The 17,120-nt window shown below is 43.1% G+C and overlaps 1 protein-coding gene across 1 annotated transcript; it reads right to left on the bottom strand.

Annotated features, from left to right (window-relative positions):
- Positions 1-1,281: 1,281 nt before the first annotated feature.
- Positions 1,282-8,305, bottom strand: CNPY1 (canopy FGF signaling regulator 1). Its single transcript, XM_060155871.1, has 4 exons — positions 8,240-8,305; positions 7,205-7,408; positions 5,368-5,464; positions 1,282-1,319 (listed from the first exon to the last, which is right to left on the bottom strand). The coding sequence occupies exons 1-4, from the start codon at positions 8,303-8,305 to the stop codon at positions 1,282-1,284; spliced, it is 405 nt and encodes a 134-aa protein (XP_060011854.1).
- Positions 8,306-17,120: the final 8,815 nt, after the last annotated feature.

Here is a 17,120-nt window from a genome sequence, read left to right as displayed (position 1 = left end):
TCTTTCCCTTCATTTTGGCAGATTTTTCTAAATGTAAGAATTGTTTCCTCCTGACGAGTCAGTTGAGTGGCTTACGTAACGTGCAGAATTTCTAGGCCATCAGGTAACATATGGCAAATAGCTTTTGTTCTGGGGACTTTGCTCTATTCCACTCTCCACTCCTCAGTGCAATGGATTCACTGGTCTTGGGTTATTCTTAGCAAATAGTAATCCACACAACAAAGTATAAGCATCCTACCTAGTAGATTCTCAGAGACAACAATGAGAACGTCTTCTTTCAAACAACTGTAAAATAGGTCCTGACCTTTGAAATGATTAAAGTTCTATTCCAATGAATGTAAACTTAACAGAGACAATGAAATCTCCAAGAGTGAGATTATTACTACACTCTGTTATTAACGTGGTCAAAAGGCAATTTTCCATAAGTTCCCACCTCTCCTTCCATCTCCACACCTACAAAAACATCCACAGAAAGAATGATAGGTTGGTTAGTAGTAAAATCTACACGCTACATGTGAGGTGAAAGTCTTTAAGAAACAAAGGCACGACAGGAGAGTTTGCAGCGAAACAAAACATGGCCACTGGTATCATCCTTTAAGACTACATGATGACAAATATATGAATAATAAATCAACTTTCTAAATCATTTGAATTCGGGATGTATGCATCAGAAAGGCCAGTAGAGTTATTGTTTCCTGTAAAAGTACTCACTGTTTTTTATGCATTGAATTAAATTTTAGAAATTAAAAAGTTTTTAAACTTAAGGTTTCTAGAAATTTAAATTTCATTCCTGATATAAAGTGAGTTTGCTTCTTTCAGTGATAGCCATCCAGCCCAGAAAAATTAACCTGGAATTTGCAGCAATATGTTTTCTTAATTTCATGACTAATCAAGTATTTATGAAATCTAGTTTTTATCAAACAGAACACTATACTCGTATATGTGCGTGAAATATACAGTACACGTTATTAAATCCTTATTTCATTTATGAAATGTCTTCACTTTTGTCCTATTACTGAGTTAAGTGCTTTCCTGCCAAGCCTGTTTGTATCAAAATCTACAAAGGTAATTCGTTTCATGCACTCCTCAGCTTCACCTATAGAAAGAATTGGGGCTCGTCATGATGCCAAACAACAGATTTTCAATAAAATATCAAACATGAGACAATGCAGTATGAACAAGAGACGTAAAGTTTCTTCTCATGAAGAAACATGAGGACAGAAATGCAGACATTGACCTTGGGGCTGTGACTTGTCTCTCCTCTAAGTAGCAGCGTCATTCCTAGAGTTCAGTGTGATTAGTAGAAGTTTCACACAGACCTGGAAAAAAAAAGTTAGATGGCATCACTGTCACATTTAACACCAGCCCAGAAGTTATAATTTACTTTCTGCAAAAGCACATTCTTGTGGAAGCACATTTTTTTTAAAAACGTTCTTATGGACATTTTCAAATACACACAAGAGTAGGAAGACGAATGTAATCTACTCCCCTGTAGCTCGGTCAGCCACTGCTATTCCTGTCCCATCTCCAGTATTTTTTCCTGGAGTATTCTGAAACAAAGCCCAGGGGTTGTATCATCTTGCCCGTGGTCATGGGAGTATTTAAGGAATATTCGAGACAGGGAATCCGTGCGCTGGGCATTTAATCCAAGGAGCAGAGAGGCAATGACACTTGGATACATAGTACATTTCCAACTGGAAGCAATTAATGCCAGCTCTCTTTAGACTGGGCTATGGTTTATTTTAGCTACATAATTTATTTAAAATAGGAAATAGGCCAGCCTTCGTATTATTTTGTATGATTTATTAACCTTGAAGGTAATTATTTTGAATATTAGAATTTAACACCCCCATTAGTGCTTGGAAGTCTATACAAAAAGGTCAAAATGCTTTTACTTTAAATGTAGGCTACATATTTCTGGATATCTGAGACCTATTCCATCTGTGGCATTCAAAATGATCGTGTCACAAATTCTCATCGGTCTGATGTTTTTAAATGTTAAGATTTGATATCAAAGCAGAAGTGATATGTATACAAAACGTATTTATGTATTTGTGTTTATACCCTCACTCTACCTCATGAAAACCTCCACAGACCAGAGTAGCCACTTATCCATAATCTAGAGTGACATGTTCTACCTTGAGTGGAGTATAGCTGTCATTTGAATCATGACCTTATATATTATTAAGATTTTAAAATACCATTTTTACTTCAAGACATTTAAACGACAATCTGGAAAAGACTGAGTCATGTGCCACAAAACATTCAACCAGGAAAATCTAACGAACTCACTTTTATTTCATGCCTAGGAAAGAAAAAGAGATACATAAGAAACAACCTGCTACCACTATTACTGTCTCATGCCCCCCAAACAGGGTGTATTTGATAACTTTTCTTCTATCCCGTGAATAAAGCTATAGTGGCATCTGCAGACCCATCTGCAGACCCATAGCCTTTCACTGAGACGTTTTTCATTCGTTGAAAGGATGACACATGTTCATGAAAATCTCACTACATTGTTATTTTTAAAGCCAAACACAGTCATTTTAAGTTTAACATAAAATATGTTTCCTCCATTATTCCCCATTTATTTTGTGTAGGGGGTGAGCCTTAGAATATTAATATTTTAAAGAATCATACATGTGTTAATTAACTAGATGGGGGGAATCCTTTCACAACGTACACACATATCAAATCACCATGATGTACACTTTAAATACCTTACAATTTTCTAGGTCAATTATACCTCTACAGCTGAAATGTTAATGTCTGTGAATGAGCCCTCATCTGCTCCCATATAATTGTTAAAAATAAAGTGAAAAGGTCTACATGAAATAGAAAGAAGCAAAATTCACACACACACACACACACACACACACACACACACACATAAGGTGTATATAAAGGGACTAAACTTCCACTCAAACCTCTAGTCCTAGAAATATTTATCTTTGAAAAGATTATTCATCTCCGTAAAAGCAATGTGGACATTTCACGAGCTCTCAGTACAGTGTCTGCTCATAGTATATACTAGGTACAGAGTTACTGGTTAATGTAGTTTTCATAGCCTCCAATAAACTCACACACACACACACACACACACACACACACACACACAGAGTCATATTTTTAAAACATCATTTGAATCGTGCAGAGGGATCATAGCAAAACTGTGGTACAACAGCACAAAATAAAGTATCGCCTTTACAAAACAGAGGGTGAATGTCATGCTAGAGCAGGAAACTTACTGTACTTGTATTAGATTATGTTTAAAAGCTTCTGGACTTTTTATGCAATACGAGAGTCTCACCTTTTCCACAAATTTCCGAAAGCATCCCAATATGTTAAAACGTATCACATCTTTGTTGTTGCAGTCATTAATTGGAATTATTCTCATTGCTCTGTCACTTTAGTTTTTTCCTGGCTAAAATGTTTAAGTTTGAAAAACTCTTTATCTTGTCCTGAGGTTTACTTACTTCAATAATAAGGGGGGTTTAGGAGGGCAGGGACTCTTCTCTCTTTTTAGGATTACTGTATTCCTAGTTTTTAATTTATAAGTGGTTTGGAACATCCGTAAGTATGTTTCACAGAGAAACAACCTGAAAAAACTCACTCCATTTTACTGTGTAGCAGCCATGCCGTGGTTTACTCTTTGGAGTGGTTACTTTGTGTTCTCAATAGTTCTAGGGCACTGATACTTATGTTTACAGTGTAAGCACTTAATCAGTTTTTAAAAAATCGATGCTATTAAGAATTATTTGATCATGTTTTATTTTACACTAGTAATATTGCACATATCCTAAGTTTATGCTTTACGCTTGTATTTTCTTTAGGATAATATTAATTTTTATTTCTAATTATAAATATGCAGAAGGAATGAAAAGAGGTAGTTAATATTATCGAAATCAAGCCAAATTGCTGCACTTGGGAACAGAGTCTTTCCTCAGAATCTTATTATCTGAGGCAACTACTGCCGTAAAGAGTTGGTGAAACTTTCTTGAGACTTTTGTAACATCTGAGCAGGTGCTCATACAGCAAATGATTTGCATTTACCATAGATGATTATGACAAGCCCGAATCCTTTACGAGGAAAAAATAGGAAAACACATATTCTCAACATCGTTACATTTTTGCTTACATCTTAACGCACACATTCACCTCTGAACAGCTTGAAAACCTTCCAAAATAATTTCTTTGGGCAATTGTGACTCTGCACTTATTTACGTGAATTTCACAAGTTACAACAGTAAATATCAAGATCAATGGAAAAAGTTCTTGGATCCCTGGCTATATCCTGACTGCATCATTTCACCACACTCTCCTTCAAATTCCCAACTAAACTGGATTTTAAACAGAGAACAACCCCATTATCTCCTCAGAGTAAGAAAACGTCATCACGTGAATGGAAATTTGTTACTTTCTTGTTCAGTAACTTTGGATGACAAATATTTATCTTCTACTCACAGTAACTGTTATTTTAAGGACTTCAGCACTAAATTCGATCCTATGGCTGCCCGTATATTATACTTTATTATAAACAATTGCCGAATGCTAAACATCTCAAGCTTCCATAATTGCATCAAAGTATTTCCCCAGCTTCCAACCAGTGTCTTCATAGATCACATTCAGTTTTTCAAAGATATCTGAAAAGAATGTATGACTTGTACTACATTCTTGTAAATGTACTTTAAAAGTATCAGCGTGATACAGACGACGTGTGTTCAACCAAATGGAGGGTCGGGTCAGGGTGGCCCTGTGTTTCAGCTCTGTATATAGAAAATAAACTTCTGGCAGTGTTTTCTAGCTTCTTATTGTGCGTATGCATGTGTGTGTTTAAGAATACGAATCAAGTATTATCTTCCACCCTCTCCCAGAAAAACATTTTTAAGAAGTAGGTAGGCTAGGAAAGGAACTTGAAAAAAAATCTAGCGTCAAATAAACAAACAGAAAAACGTTTGAAATTTCTTACTAAAGAAAGGTCCCACTTTCTGTTGGTGGAGGTAAGTACACAAGTCCTAAAGGGATTCTCCTTCCCTGGTCCAGGATGGAGAACCCACAGCTCTGAAAGTTTAAAAAGAGAAACGCTTTGGATTCTTGCAACTGTGCTCCTTCCCAACTGGAAATCAAGCATCTTTAAATTCATTTAAAATGTCAAGGAGAAGAAGTGCAACCAGCAAAGGCCTCAGAGCCCTGAGGTCTGTGTGCTTTTCTCTCACATGGCGTCGTTTCTGATTCAGTGGAGACCCCGTCAGGGGCAGGGAGACAGCGAGGCTTGGTTTGAAAAAAAAAAAAAAAAAGATGCTGCAGTGCTGAGCTCAAGGGAGGGGTGGGCCAGGGAGAGGGCGCATGCTACATCAGACACAGTACCTGGTTTTTCACTGCACAGCTTGTCAGCGAGGTAGTGTGCCTCCTGGGCGATAAGTGAGAATATTTCATCTTCGTACTCTTCCATTATAGTTTCACACTGTAGAAACAGAATAACAACATATGTGGATAGATATGCACTCACAGGACATCTTGTTAGGAAGAACTTGTCACAGTTTTATTAGCTAAAAATATAAAATCATGTTACCAAGGTGGTCCATTTTATTAGCCCTTTTGGTTTAAGACGACATTGCATTGGATGAACCCTCTTCCCAGAATGTTAATTGCATCATTTTCCTGAGACTTGGCTAACTGATTAGTCCTGTTGAAAGACGAGGGTGAGGCAGGAAAATGGTTCTTTGTATTTGTTCCTCTTCCTCAAACTGGAATGGAATGCAAGGAACAGGAGGGATGGAGCTGAAAGTCTTCGGGATTTTTGTTTGTTTGTTTGTTTTGAAACTTTAGAGAACACGGCTCCTTGAAATGGTTAAAGCAGTTTCCTTTAGATTTAACATGATAATCCATTTTGTGGTTTTAAAACAGGGTCTGAAGTGTGAAAATAATTAAGCTTTCTCAGCAACCAAAATACAAGTGCATCTTCAATTGCACTCGGGATAACGGGGCTTTTCAGTTACTCAGGAAAGTTTCTCTTCATACCACTTAAGGGGTCCATCCGTAATTTCTCTTTGCTTCCCCCCACCCCAAATCTGACATTTCAGAGAAGAGGGAGCTCAAATGTACCCACGCACCCAAAAATCTTAAATTCGGACTGGAGCGTGTGTCTGCGTCGGGGAAGCACAAGCTTAGGAACTGTGGTGGTAAGGAGTGTTCACTGGAGACTAGTAACTCATTTTCCGAGTTCATTAAGTGAGAAGATAAAAATTTTTAAATGGCATTTAAAAATATTTAAATTCCACTATTACATATTTATGGAAGACCTGTGAGATACGAACACACTTCCTCACTGTGATTCCCATTCTACAGTACTTTTAGCTCTGAATTATTGCCTTGATTTTTTAATTAAAATGAAATCTTCAAAAGTCAGCTGCAGCCCTTATACCAGGGGTTCAGCATGTCTGACATTTTGGCCAACGTGTGAACCAAAGACATTTCTCAAACAGGCTTTCCCATCACTTGGTCTGACTCAATAGTATTAAGTAAAGTGAAATCTCTTGCTATATATTTTGCCAGGCACATTCTAGAGAGCCAGAGGCCAGCATTCACGTGAAATAAACATTATGTTGGGAGGAAATGCGGCATAAAGCCAATTATCATACTAAGCCTTTGTTTGGGCTAAAATACTTGAACGAACTCAGGAAAAAAAAATTCTCCCTCTTCTGTGAAGCCTTGGGGAAAAAAAAGTGATGTGTGTCACTCTCCCTCCATCATGTGGCTATAAATATTTGAAAACGACATTCATTTTAATTTGGATTTTAACCTCGGAAACACAGTCCCTGATTCCTGACGTAGGAACTTGTAAGAGACCTGCCCGGGCACGGGGAGGACCGAGTCCTCTTCCCAACCGTCCCCAGGAGCAAAGCAACATGCAAACTGTGCCTCCAAGTCACTGGGATTTGTAACGCACTTTCTGGAAAATATCACTTAACTGTCTCCACGGAGATGAAATACCACAGCCCCTAGGTGTCTCAAAAGGCAAGTCACTAAGTGCGCGGTTAACACTGAGAAAGCAGCAGGACAACAAAGCTAATAGATAACAGTTTAATGGGCATGTCTTGAAATTCAACAAAACCCCAAACAAACAGCAAAAAAAAAAAAAAAAAAAAAGTACCAAAAACATGTTCATGGAGTACGGAATTCCTCTGCGAAGAAGATAGCTTACCGAGAATTTCAAATGTCTGTAAGCATCAGAATAAAAAGAGAATTTTAAAAATTCTTTGTATATTTTGTCTCCTTTCCTTGGAGCAAATCTCTTGGAAGTCTTCTCCTTAGTCACGGCGTCTTCTTCGAGCTTGTAGTCATTCATTCGCTCACACACTTTATCCAAGAGGTCTGTGAGGAATGCCTCCGACTGGGCTAAGGGAATCTGTGGAGAAAAGCCAAAAAAGGGAGGAAACTCGTCTTAACGTTGATATTATTTAAAAGACCTTCCCCTGAATGCACGTGGCAGCACACCCCATCCCCCAAACAGTATTCCTGTCCTGATACAACATGTGCACAGTTCTATTATTTACATAATTTAAGGGGTTAGCCTAAATTCCGGTTTTTAAAAAGTGCCTATGTTCGAAAGTGGACAGAAGAAAAAACTTCTATTCAAGCTAGAAACTATACTTCTACAGGTGATAATTTCGGAAAGTCATGGAACATGCAGAATAAGGCATTAAGCACAGGTAATGGCTGTTATTATCTACTTGCAAGAGACAGACAGAGCCAGAGAGAGCGCTCGGGTCTCTCCTCCAGCGCATCCCGAGCTGGGAGAAGGCCGGGCTTCGCGCTCCGCAGCCGCTGCCCTGCGCGCCTTGGCCCCTCGGCGGCCGCTCGGGCCCGCGGGCAGGGAAAAGCCAGGCTGACCGAATCGCCCCTCTCGCAGGCGCGGCTGCGCTGTCTTTGGAACAGCTGGCGCCCGTCTCCGCACGCCCCTCTCCCTCCGGAATCCAGCGAGGATTCAGAGGACCCTTTGGCCAACCACCTCCGCCCCGCGCGGGGGTCAAAGAGCACCCCTCGCCCTTGGTAACCGGGACAAAAACTCGGGGGCCGTCTAGACAGGTCAAGGTGCAGGATGCTGCGTCCCCGCGGCTCCTTCCGGAAGGGGGCGGGGACCCGCCAAGGGCGCCGCGGACGCGCCGCGGCCCCGGCCTCTGCGGGCTTTCTCCCTCTCCACCCTCTGCTGATCAAAGTAGGAAGTTTGCATGACAACCATGGTGAAAGGGGCTGAATCACAAATGAACTCGATTTCGCCGATGTTGATATATCCAGCCTCCATTGTCCCCTTTCAGACGCAGTGTGAACCCTTCCGGTGCCGGCGACCGCGCGGCATTCACATGCGCGCTCCGGGCGCACAAAGGCTCCCCGCGCCCCTCCCTGCCATCTGGCCGCGGGGCTCGGGGCGGGCTGTGCGGCGCGCCTCTTCGCTTAACCCTGCTTCCAGCCAAAACCACTCGAGCGTCACTCCCGTCACCCCCCAGGCTCGGCAAGGAACGAGCTCTGTAGAAAAGGAAGGAGCCAAAGAAAACCGGCACTAATGAACTTTCCATTACCAGCACCACGTGCGCCGTGATAAAATATCCCTCCTTCTGCCCGCAAAACTCGATCTGAGATTGATTAGGAACTGCTTTCAAGGCCCTTCAGTCATCTCTGCAATTAGGTCGTTTTTTAAACTGGAGTGTACCGCAGCATTCTTTATCCGCTAAAATATCAAGTTAAAAAATTGAGTGTTTTAATTTTTTAAATGTCTACACTCAAAAGACCCTAAAGAAAGTAGCTCAAAGCGCACAGTCAAAACACAAGTCACGGTTTTATTTACACCTTTAATTGTGCCACTTAAGCATGGTAAGTTGTAAATAAAACCAAAAACATAGGTTAACAAATTGAAAATCTGTTTCAGAAACGAAAGATTAACTATCTATCGGGACTTAAAAGCTAGAAAGCAGAGGTAAATTCTTAAATTACAGTTTATCAAGCAGATCATTAACAGAATGGCTACGGTTTCTTCCTGCCCTGCATGTGCTTTCGTATATTTCCTTGTCTGGTCCATATGAATAGGCTCATAGCACTTTCTGCATGTCCACAAAGCAGCATTTTTAACCTCAAAGTGAAGAGTTGGCTCTTTCATTTAAAAAATCTAACTGTGATCAAGAATCCATTCTCTCTCCCCCCTCCCTAACCCTCTCCTTCCCCAATCAAACTGTAAACACCGAGGGGCCGCGCTATCACTGAACGGAGAGGGTCTGAGCATTGGCAGGGCGCTTTTGGAACCCTGGACGCCGTCCTTACACACCACAGTATTTCCCGTTGAGATGAGACTACTCTCGAAACTGTTTTTTTTTTTTAACTGACCTGACGTTCTGAGCTGCGTGCAAAAATCCGGAGTGTGTAAGATTTGAGCAAATCAGGATGTCAATATGCGAGACCTTCCACAACTTACTTTTGAGAGCTGTGGTATTTCCTGGGTTGACGCTTTTGAAAAAACAGTCGCCACAAGATAACTTTCGACCAAACGGGATTGTTTTCCTTATTGTGAAAGTGGAATTTTACATGTTTGAATATAGCAGTATTGTGCCTATTTTAACGCAAATATGTTATACCGCGGGATCAACACGTGAATCTCGCTGATTTCATACATCTTTGAAGGCTAACTGGCTTTTTGATGTAATTGCTGGCTCTTTTGAGTAAATGTTCTTTAGTAGAAAGAGTAGGAAATGTTACAGGCAGAGAGCTCAGAAAATGCCACGTTACAATCTTCACTGAAAGCAAGAAAGGAAAACACCCAACGTGAGACTAGTAGTGTTCGTTTTACAGAAATATTTTTAAAAAACTGACCCAAATGCCAAAGCGTCCGATTTTGTGAGAAAATTTTAAAGAAAAAGATGCTTATGCATGACAGCTATTTATACACTTATTAAAATGCACATGAATAGGGTTTAAAATGATTCCACTTAGTTGAACTACATTCACTAAACTTAAAGACTGTTCAGGGAATAAGTGAGCCTTTTTCTCCCCTCAAAGTGTTTTGATTATAAGAGTGCAATAAGTATTGAGACAAGTGGAATAAAACTAAATCTTTCTTCCTATACTATGAAGATTCTGAATAGTACTTGTCAATAAAGCAACTCCTATTGTAATCTTAGGGGAGCATTTCCTCCACCCTGGAAGGAGGGTCTCAGAGATACTAACCTCATTAAAATATGAATGAAAAAGGCCGCCATCATTGTATCAGGAGAAAACCGATTCACTGGCATGGTTTTCTTATCAGCCATTACTTTTACAGACAGACTCATTTGGTATACGTTATCAACACAAAAACGATCTGCTACAATTTCATTCCTATCTTAGCACACCCTCATCAAAGTAAATCCTAACTTTTGCCATTTTGGAATCTAGCTACAACTCTAAATCATACTTGGTATATGTCGTGTTTATTATTATTTTTTCTTTTAGGCCTCTTGTGACCATGTGCTTACTGTGTGAGCAATGACATGGGAGTGGGAGGAGATACTCAGATCCCAACTTGAACACGGAAAAAGGTAGTTGAAAGTTTTGGCTTTGGTTTCTTGAGAAAACTGGAGTTAGGGCTCTACTCCAGCTCACTATCACAGCACTTTAATAAGAGTCAATTACAGGGTGCCTCCCGTGTTCCTTCATTACTGTGTATCTGTTCATCTTGTAGCAAATTTCTTGCTTGATATGTTACAGTGTACAGTCTGAGGTGGAGCCTGTCCTTGTGGTACACTGTCTTTTTCATAACAGTCTGACAATTTTGGAGTGTCCCTCAGATAGGAAACCAGCACTTAACCCGCTTAGTCACTGATTGTTAGTTTCACATTGTTGCAAAGATTTTCTTTCTAGAGGTTTAGTTAATGTAAAAATTTTAATTGCATTACAGCAAATATTACATCTAGTTTAATCACTAACTTTTCATCCATAAAAATACTGAAATCACTTCTGATGTTAGTTAAAAGTCAATATTTAGAAGTGAAAATTCAAACCTTCTTTGCTCTAGGCTACAGCAGGGAAAGCAGGAATTCAGAAACTCTTCGAAGTTGATGAGATCTATAATTAGCTTTTATGTTAATTGACTGCCATGAGTTTGTTGTGTGACACCATATAATATGCAAATAGCATTGACTGTTTAGTTTTATTGAACAATATAATTAGAAACCTAAAGAACCTCATTTCGATGAGGAATAATAAAGGTTGATACATTTTCCAGTGTTCTGTATATCAGAAAAAATGAATCCCATCTGGACTTAATCAATAAGAGAGATTTTAAGTAGCCTTTGTTCAGAGAGCCAGACAACAGAATTAATATTAGTTTTTCCATAAATTCGATGTGAAAACAGGTGAATTTGTGCAATCAGTAAAACCTTGGGGGCAAAAATACGAAGATTGCAGCACAATTTACCACAAATGACACAGTAAATTTAGGAAAGTAACATCAAAATTCTGCCCCCTTTAATCTGAATGCTGGAAAAAGGCGCTCTTATTATTTGAAATAAAGTATTTTGCAAGTGTTTCCTCTTCTTACTCGTGGAGATATTATGTCTACATAACGTATACTCTCAGGTTGTGAGAAAAATAATAAAATAAGAACAACGTGATTTTGGGGGAAATTTTCCCCAGAATTCAAAACTATTAAAGTTTCAATCACATTTTCTTGTTCTGGAGCCTGTCTTCAACTTAACAGTATAGAAAACTTGAAAGTGTAGAAAAATCGTATGATGGAACCCTGTTAATGAGCTCCAAATGGGGGTCATCTAACTCAATGTGACTTTTTCCTAAAGTTAAAAAGACATACTTTCTTTTCATTATTAAATACAAAATTGGCACCGCCATTTGATTTCTCATCTTAAAAACTATTCTATTAGTCTTCAAAATAACTAATTTTCAAACATTTTAGGTGAACTGAATACACGTGAAAAATGTTATCATTTTTCAACCTTTGTTAACAATCACTCTAAGCGAGGATTTAGCGCGACCTTTTCATGCTCCTTCTGAGCTTTGACCTCTGCTGGCTTACCCCGGAAGGATTTTGCAGATTAAAAAAGAAAGTAATAGAAGAAAGTGACAGTGCTTAAAAGGGCAAAGGCCGTTAAGACTGCAACAGTAATAGAGGTGATGTGAATTTGTTCATTCGCTCAACAATATTTATTCAACTCCATCTCCGTGTCAGACAAACATACCTCTCTAATTTGGACTTTTTAAAGGGGACTCTTCCGTGATTCTGAATAAAAATGAAAAGAAATACTCGAAAAAGACTGCCTGGAAGACAGTCAATAAATCCTAGTTGATGATAATATAAAGATCACATGAATACAATATCTCTGTCCTTATTTGACAATTTCTGTCCCCCCCCATCTGCGTGTCTTTCACCATCTTGCTACTGAAAACACGATAGTTACCCCTTTCTAACCACCTCTGCAAAACACTTTCTCAGCATAGAAGAGGCGAAAAGTCATGTTTGCGGAACCTGTTGTGGCATTTCTCAGTTTCATCACCTGTGTACTTGTGGGCAAATGGTGAGATTTCCCTGGAAAACCTTAGCGATCTCAGAGGAAAAGGACGAAAGAATGGGATAAGTTAAGAAGCTCTGGGTGCTCTGTCTCCACAGATGTGGAAACACGCATGCACACACCAGTTCCCGCTGGCTGCAAAGAAAGCACTCTCTCTCTCTCTCTCTCTCTGTTTTTTTTTTTTTTCTGGCCACGCCATGGGCATTCAGGATCATAGTTCCCTGACCAGGATTGAACCCGCGCCCCCTGCAGTGGAAGCCAGGAGTCTTAACCACTGCCAGGGAAGTCCCTCTTTCTTTAAAAACATTTTTAAATAGAAAAAGTTGCACATTCACTTGATTTTTTTTAATCCAGAGGGAACAAAAGAATAGAATAAAAAGTAAGGCTGATGCTCCCCCAGACCCTAAAGTCCAGCTCTCCTTCCCCCAGAAACCTTCTAAGTGCACCTCTATGAGTGTGTAATGAATGTGTGTGTGTGTGTATGTCCGTGTTTGCCTGTATGCACGGGTGCCTGTGTGTGTCCATGTGTATCTATGTGTGCATGTAGGCGTGTAAGCATGTGTGTCTGTGTGCGTATGTGTCCATGTGTGAGTGTGTCCATGTGTGCACTTGTGAGTGTCCCTCTTCCTCTTTTTACAGGATCCGAGCACAGCACACCCCCTGTCTTTCTCACTTGGGGATAAGAGGTTTCAGTCACGCCCGGGAGGCTGAGGACCGTCTCCTGGCGGTCACTGGATGAAGGTGCACTTACTATGGGGGCATCAAAACTCAAATCCATTTTTTTAAATTTTATTTTTACTTTTTTGGTTGCGTTGGTCTTTGTTGCTGCGCACGGACTTTCTCTAGTTGCGTTGAGCGGGGGCTACTCTTTGTTGCGGTGCGTGGGCTTCTCATTTTTGTGGCTTCTCTTGTTGCAGAGCATGGGCTCTAGGCACACAGGCTTCAGTAGTTGTGACACGCGAGCTCAGTAGTTGTGGTGCGCGGGCTTAGCTGCTCCGCAGCATGTGGGATCTTCCCGGACCAGGGCTTGAACCCGTGTCCCCTGCATTGGCAGACAGATTCTTAACCACTGCGCCACCAGGGAAGTCCTCAAATCCATTTAGATTCAAAGATGCCCTACATCCCAAGGGCAGGTTCAAAAGGGGAGCTCCCGCCCACGTGAGCTATGGCAGAATCTCTCTGGAATATTTGTTAAAAATCTGTTTGGGGATATATCTTAGCTTATTCTATCCTGAAACAATGGTTTTGAGAGGGTCGGGGCCAGCGTTTTTAACCCCCTTTCCTGGGTGAGGAGCCCCAGGCCCCAGGGACTTCCTTTCACGACCCACAGTGATGCTGCAAGGTCATTGCTCTCCGTGCCCTCCAGGTCCTGGGCCTGAGGACAGAGCAACGCAGACACTGCGGCCAGGAAGACCTCGGAGATCCCACGGTAAACCCTCCACTCCTCAGGTGGGGAGACTGAGGGTCAGACGGGAGCGACTTACCTGAGCACCACCTGGCAGAGCCAGGGTTGGAAGCCAGCTGCTCTAGTCGGTACACGCTGCTGCCCTCCACCAAGCGACCAGGTGCGGCCACTCCCCAAATTCCTAGGTGACGCCCTAACCCCCAGGACCTCAGGATGTGACCTTATTTGGCGATGGGGCCTTTAAAGAGGTGATGAAGGTGAATGAGGTCATGGGTGGGCCCTGATCCAGTGTGACCAGTGTCCTTATAAGAAGCGGAGATCAGGACACAGACAAACACAGAGGGATGGCCACGTGTGGACACGGGGAGAAGACGGCGTCTACACAGCAAGGAGAGAGGCCTCAGGAGGAACTGGCCCTGCCCACACCTGGATCTGGGACTTCCGGCCTCCAGGGCTGGGAGACAACACGTTTCTGCCGTTGAAGCCGCCCGAGCTCCTAATATAGTCCCGGACCATGGAGCCCCCGCCTGAAGTCTTGCTAGTACAGCCCAAGGCCAGGAGGTGACTGGGGGCTTCTCAGAAGCCTGCCGTGACGGGGAGACATGGAGCAACACGTGGCGCATGCTGGTCTGCCTCGGTGCACGGGTGCTGTGACCCCGTCTGAGCCGGGGGCAGGACGCCGCACAGGCCCCCAAGCACCTCCATCCTGGTCTGGTACCGCCCACAGCCCGCTGAGGGCTGGACCAGACGCTGGCCTCCTTGATCTCCCAGAGTCCTCGCCGGTAAACCTGGGACGAAGACGACACCTGTTCTAGTGTATCTGATCGGGTCAAGTAACTGGTAGGAACATCTTTCGAGAGTTTGACACGACAAGCAAACGTAAAGGGTTATGATTACTTCCCCTCCGATGGATGCCGACTGTTTTAGTTTGTAAATGCCTTAAAAGTGATGCCGACTTGCGCATAGACTGACCTTTGCACTCTCCTTACCGGTGGGCTGGTAGGATGGTCCGCTGACTCCAAGGCAGTGCCTTGAAAAGTTGGCCTGAGGACCTCTTGTCATTTTCTCCCCTTCCCATCCTCTCAGAATCCGAGAGCTCTCAGCATGGGCATCCAGACCCATGGCCCTCAAAGCGTGGTCACCACCACCTGCTGCATCAGACTGCCTGTTTCCAAGACCCTCGGGCAGCTGTGTGCTCAGGACAGAGCAGTGTTGCTTAGAATCCTGCTGACGGCGGTCAGGGTGGCAACGGCGAGGGGGTGCTACCCGTGCTGACTTTTCTATTTTCTGCTTCTGTGCTCTGCCTAGAAGAGCAGAAACTGGAGGAGGACCATTTAGTATAGAGAGACCAAGTGAAAGGCTTGTCCTTAGAAACACACGTGGGATGACCTGGAAAGAGGCCTCCGTCCTCAGACCCAACAGCACCCAGGTAGCACCGGAGGATCTCACGCTCCTGTTACCCTGATGAGCGCTACACTGGGAGAGACAGCGGATCACGAGTGAGCAGACGCAGTTCCAGGACGGAGACCTTTCATCGACACCCAGAGAAAACCGAGAGGAGCTGAGGACGGTGAGGGCGTCACAGCCGCTCCCAGGCGCCCAGCTCGAGAGTCAGGTCTGTTATATTACAGGCTGAACATTTTCTAAAAAATATGTAGCTCATTCTCGTGGCATTGTTTTTCTCTCATGCGTTTCTGACCTTCCCTCTCTTCTCCAGACCCATGTCAGGCAGGGATGCTGTCCCAAGTGTGACTTTGCCAGGATGTCCTAGCGCCAGGAGGAGCTCTCTGGGCTGGGTGCCCATGTAAGGACCCACCCCTTCTGCACTAGGCCCCGCGGGCCACAGCCCTTCTAGTAAGAAGCGGTTAAGAAGAGAAGGGATAGTGGTTTCTCTGGTGCACCAAACTCAGGTCACCCAAGGCAAGCAGCTTGGAAAATGGCTTTAACACGACATTGAAGATCCTGCATGTCCACCTGGCTTGGAAGGCCCTTTGTCTCAGGAACACCCAGTTTTGGGACTTCCCTGGCAGTCCAGTGCTTACGACTTCACCTTCCAATGCAGTGGGTGTGGGTTTGATCCCTGGTCGGGGAGTTAAGATCCCACATGCCTCATGGCCAAAAAACCAAAACATAAAACAGAAGCAATATTGTAACAAGTTCAGTAGACTTTTAAAAAATGGTCCACACCAAAAAAAAAAAAAAAGAAAAAGAAAAGAAAACAGAGCCAGTCAGTCCTAGGGTGCTGACCAGACATGCTATAGCTTCGGGTGCAAAGGGGGCAGGTCATCGGTAAACTCTTGAAGTGTTTGGGGGGCTGCCACACCTCAGGGCCAGAGGGAAGGGCTGTCGGTGTCTCTGCTGTCCTGCTCATTCTTGGATTCCAGTTCTGTTGCATCTCTTAAAGCCTCAAAAGAATGAGCACAAAACTTGGCCCTGATTGAGACCCCGCCCAACCTCTCTCCAAGGAAGACGGAGAGACTGTTAACAAGTCAGCTTTGTTCTTACGCAAGAGAACAGTTTTGTTTGTTTTGTTTCATTTTCAGTGTTCCGGGCCCGCTAGTGACCGCGACTCTTCCCAAGTCAACGCGCTGACAAGCTAAGCGTGCAATGGGATGCTGCTTCACTCAGGCAATGGGACACAGACGCGAGGCGGGAGATCTGCCCGCCGTCTCAGCATCTCTACACCCAGGCCCTGGCCCTTCCCAGCCTTCGTCCACGTGCGACGGTGCACACATGTGCATCCCCACCGCCCTACCCCGTCGCAGGCCCTTCCGGGGTCACCCGGTCCTGTGATCATCTGGGTGGCAGCGCCTGTGAGAATCTATGGCCCGTCTCAAAGCTCCTTCACTTTGGGACCGGTAGGGAGGGGGTTGCCCACAGTTAAAACATGATGAATAACTCCGCTCTGAGCACTCCTGTAGATGAAGTGCCTTTTCTTTCTCCTGTTGGATTATTTCCTCAGGCCGTGTTACTAAGTGTGGGGTAACTAAGTCGTGTTTGGTTTTATCTGCTGATACTTCTGGTCGGGGTATGAAACCCAATCCGGCTAATAGAGAGACATCTATGGAAATAAACGACGAATCAAGTCGCGGTGAAGTTCCTCAGCGGTTTCCCTGAAGAGGAACGGCTCCCTCGAGGCCCCGTGTGCTCGGGATTCCTCAGAG

Source organism: Lagenorhynchus albirostris, chromosome 8 (genome assembly GCF_949774975.1).
Source record: "Lagenorhynchus albirostris chromosome 8, mLagAlb1.1, whole genome shotgun sequence".
NCBI lineage: Eukaryota > Metazoa > Chordata > Mammalia > Artiodactyla > Delphinidae > Lagenorhynchus > Lagenorhynchus albirostris.
This window is presented reverse-complemented; position numbering and strand designations above follow the sequence as displayed.

Coding starts and splice junctions, on each gene's coding strand:
- CNPY1 (XM_060155871.1), bottom strand. CDS start 8,305: ATGGAGGCTGGATATATCAACATCGGCGAAATCGAGTTCATTTGTGAT. Junction 5,465..7,204: donor ACAGACATTTGAAATTCTCG/GTAAGCTATCTT, acceptor CTGTTTCTACAG/TGTGAAACTATAATGGAAGA. Junction 1,320..5,367: donor GCTGTGCAGTGAAAAACCAG/GTACTGTGTCTG, acceptor TTTTTTTTCCAG/GTCTGTGTGAAACTTCTACT.